General features: G+C 38.9%; 1 protein-coding gene across 2 annotated transcripts; it reads left to right on the top strand.

Annotated features, from left to right (window-relative positions):
* On the top strand, window positions 1-4,259 carry LOC109719998 (receptor-like cytosolic serine/threonine-protein kinase RBK1). 2 transcript variants are annotated; one of them, XM_020246857.1, is made up of 10 exons: window positions 1-105; window positions 221-291; window positions 417-464; window positions 1,005-1,463; window positions 2,085-2,339; window positions 2,622-2,776; window positions 2,864-2,943; window positions 3,267-3,402; window positions 3,687-3,836; window positions 3,923-4,259. In XM_020246857.1, the coding sequence occupies exons 2-10, from the start codon at window positions 276-278 to the stop codon at window positions 4,091-4,093; spliced, it is 1,470 nt and encodes a 489-aa protein (XP_020102446.1). In that variant the 5' UTR covers window positions 1-105; window positions 221-275; the 3' UTR covers window positions 4,094-4,259. The 2 variants fall into 2 exon arrangements, with proteins under 2 accessions (XP_020102446.1, XP_020102445.1); XM_020246856.1 differs by having other exon boundaries at window positions 999-1,463.

Here is a 4,259-nt window from a genome sequence, read left to right as displayed (position 1 = left end):
CTCTCTCTCTCTCTCTCTCTCTCTCTCCTTTTGAGAACACCTGCTGCCCCAAGAAATGCTACCCTCCCAAGTTTGAACTCTAATAAGAGGGAGAGAGAAATCCCAGTAATACCACCTACCTCTCTCTCTCTCTCTCTCTCTCTCTCTCTCTCTCTACTTATTCTTTTCTATTTCTTTGCAAGAAGAGTGAGCTACTAACATAGTTTTCCTCTTGGGGAAGTTTTTTACTTCCTTTCAGTTCAAGCAGGGGGCAAGGATAAGCCCAGAGGAGTAGAATGACTTCCAAAGAAGGTGAGCTTCTTCATTTGGTTATATCATAGATAGAGTGGAGAGAAAGAGAGAGAGAGATAAAATCAAACCCAGTTGAAGCAGTCATTTGGTGATGAAACTGATAGATTATCTTCTTCAATCTGCAGAGACAAGTACACAGGAGGCCCTGAAGAGCCCAACAAGTCCCCAAGAAGGTGAAACATAAACTTGTTTCTACTGTTTATCACACTTTTGATTTTTTGAATACCTCTGAATCCTCTTATTAGTCTGGAAAGAAAATAAACCCAGTTACAGAAACAGTAAAAGGGCTTCAAAAGAGAAGTGAATCCAAGTGTTTAGATGTATATGTAAATATATGTTTATGCTCTTTATTTTCTTATTTATGAACTTTGAAAACCTATATTTACATTAAAAATAATAATAATAAAAGTTTCAGAAAATCAACTGGAATCAAATATGAGGCTATTGTCCAGTTTCTGATGACCTTTTTTTTTAACCATTTTTTGATTTTGAAAGTTTTATGTCATTTTTTTTTTCATTAATTAGTTATGGAGAATGTTGAATAACAAGCTCTGTGAAAACAGCTATATGTTTTATCACTTCTTTTTAATTACCAATTTACCATAGTGACTGTTATGTGGCAAAGAACTGAAAATATGGAAAATGATTAAGAGTGTGAATGAGAGAAAAATGTTTCTGAAAATTTAAACTCTTCCTCAATTGCTCAGAAACAGAGGGAATCAAAGAGAGCTCTAGAGCAGAGACCGACGACAATATCGAAAAGGAAAATGCGGATCAAACCTCCCCGAGAGCTGTATTAGAGATCCCGATATCGAGCGCGGATTCTGACAGCGGCAGCAGCATCGAAATCTCGCCGTCGGATCGATCGGCTTCTCCCGAGGGGCCAGTTTTGGAGCCCCACAACTCGCAGTGGCGGAATTTGATCGGCGGATTGATACTAAGGAAGAAGAAGTCCATGATGAGGTTGTCCACATTTCCGCCCCTGACTTCGAGCTCGGGTGTTCGAAGATGCTTGGAAAGGATTCGGAGTGGTAGGAATCATAATAATAATCTGGAGAATGTGAAGCAGTTTAAGTTTACGCCAAAGATCGAAGACATCGGAAAGTGGAGGCCGTCTTGGCGGAGTTTCGATTATCAGGAGCTTGCTGCTGCTACTGATGGGTTCAGTCCAGGTGATGTGCAAAAACAATACCATGAACTTTTGCGTAGTAGATATCCTTTTGGCTTTATGTTCTCCAAAGTACATGATCATTCAATTATCGAAAGTTTACTGCAGGGAAATTTAAGGATATAGGCATACAAATTCGTATATCGCAATAATTTTCGCAAGTACTTTTCAAAGATGAAGAGACTTAGTTGGCTTTTAGCTGCCAAACAGTAATTAGCGAAGAAAGTTGATAAATTAGATTTGAGGATTGTATTTGCTCAAGCATTTGTTTCTTCATTTGAACTTCTTTCTTCCTATGCCATGTTGTATTGTTTATCAATTTAAATAATAACAATTGTATGTTGCTGTATCGAGTTTCCAATTCGCTACATCTTGCCAAGCAAGTTCATCTGTAAGGGCAAGCTTTGAATTATCTGATAAAAGCTTACACACGACGAGTCTCTCTTTTCTCATAAGACAAATGATTCAACTTACGAAAATCATCTTGCAAATCAAGTCTGTGTTTTGCTGATCACATAATACGAAGCTCTGTGCCCCGAACTTCTGATCCATCGAGCAAGGTAAACTTTGATTATCTAAAACCATGTTTGCCTGAGCTTCTATAATTTTTGTTTGAATTTGATAGATAGCTTGATCGGAAAGGGAGGTCACGCGGAGGTGTATAAAGGATGTCTAAGTGATGGCCAAGTTGTGGCAGTGAAGAGGCTGACAAAGGGGGAGAGTGAGGAGGAGAGGATCGCGGATTTCCTATCAGAGCTGGGAATTATTGCTCATGTCAATCATCCAAATGCCGCGCAACTCTTGGGTTTTAGTGTTGACCAGGGTTTGCACTTGGTTCTCCAGTTCTCACCACATGGTAGCCTTGCTTCTGTTCTCCATGGTAAATTACATTTATTTTTTTGTCCCCCTTATTTTCATTCATTTTTCTAGATTGTGTAGATTTCACGGTAGTATCTGTGACTCTTTCACTCTAAATCTATGTGCAAATGTTAACTCAAGCATTTCCTGTCTCGATACCACGCTAAATACTTACTTTCTCTATAAAAGCTTATATCTATGTCTGCTCAACACCTATCGAGTAGGAGACGGTAAAGTGTATATGCACATTAAGCATGAATTGCTTTGCTATAGTCTAGTAATGAATATGAGTTCAGTTGATCAGGTTCAAAGAAGGGCCTTAATTGGAGGATCAGGTATAAGATCGCGTTAGGTGTTGCCGAAGGGCTTCTCTATCTTCATGAAGATTGCCACAGACGCATAATACATAGAGACATCAAGGCCTCCAATATACTCTTAGCTGAAGATTACCAACCTCAGGTATTGCTAATCTCCTCCTTTTCTTTAACTTTTTAAGTCGAACATTCGATGACTTTCGTTTCTCTTTTTTTCTTTTCCATTGTGTAGATATCTGATTTTGGGTTAGCAAAATGGCTTCCGGACAACTGGCCCCAACATGTGGTGTTTCCGATTGAAGGCACATTTGGGTGAGCTCAAATCATCTACTCCTTGAAAATACTAAAGCTGTTCATTTGTTATTAAACCTTAGGCTTATTCGGGCTGGATGAAGCTTCTGCAGAAGTGTTATTTGAGTAAAGCAATTCAAAGCACTGAAAAGAAATTTTCATCGAAATATCCCTAATAGCTCCGAAGTGCAAGAATAGCGAAGGATTCAAATTGAAGATTTCGCTTTTGGGGACTCAGAAACTCATTTTAGAAAATTTTTTTGTTTACCAAATGCTTGGTAGAGAAGCTACTGAGAAGCTAGGCTATCAAATGGGTACTAAATACTATTTTGTTTATGCGACAGATACTTGGCACCGGAATACTTTATGCACGGCATAGTGAATGAGAAGACTGATGTGTTCGCATTTGGTGTTTTGCTGCTCGAGCTCATAACTGGGCGGAAGGCGATCGACTCCTCTCGAAAGAGCCTAGTGATATGGGTATAATTTGATCATACTTGAGAAATTTTTATACAATGGTTTAGATATTTCAATGAAATTATTGTCTGCCCTCAAGTCAATTTGGCATTCAAAATTGTTCAAGTTTTGTCATGTTTATACTCATATCATGTCATATAAGCCGAAGGGCTTAGAGGTCAGATTCCTGGTGGCATGACCTCCGCGCCACCGCAGGAGTTACACTTCAAAACTGACTAAAAAATCAAATGAACCAAAAGGGTGGTTAATTCAGAATCGTAACTTCAAACTTTTTATGCTTGAATCAGGCAAAACCGCTACTAGATTCAAACAATTTTAAAGAACTTATTGACCATTCTCTCGACGATGCTTACATCCCCGAAGAGATGGCATGTGTAATATCGGTGGCCACAATGTGCATTCACCACCTCCAAACCTCGCGCCCTACTATGAATTTGGTAAGCAAGCTATCAAACTTAACAAATGCTTTTTCTTGAATAACCGAACCAAACCTAACTAGTGATAAATGTTCTTATGGATGTAGGTGGTCCGGGTTCTAAAGGGTGAGAAAGGATCATTAGAGCTCATGGGAGGAGAGTTGCGGCATAAAATTGCGAGACCGCTTCTATTTGATGCTTCTGACACAGAAGATTACACTTGCTCAAGGTACCTCAATGATCTGAATCGGCACAAACAGCTTGCATTAGAGCAGTGAATTATTGCATCAATCGAAAGAGTCGTATTTCCCTTTCTGTAAATTTAAATCCTACTATCGGTCCGTATTTCTTTTCAACTGTATTCATAGATGAAGGGACCTTGTTTAACAATATGTGGCTTGTATTTGGTATTAATGTATGTCCTTATCTTTTGGTTGTGGCTTA

Source organism: Ananas comosus, linkage group 14, assembly GCF_001540865.1.
Source record: "Ananas comosus cultivar F153 linkage group 14, ASM154086v1, whole genome shotgun sequence".
Classification (NCBI taxonomy): domain Eukaryota; kingdom Viridiplantae; phylum Streptophyta; class Magnoliopsida; order Poales; family Bromeliaceae; genus Ananas; species Ananas comosus.
This window is presented reverse-complemented; position numbering and strand designations above follow the sequence as displayed.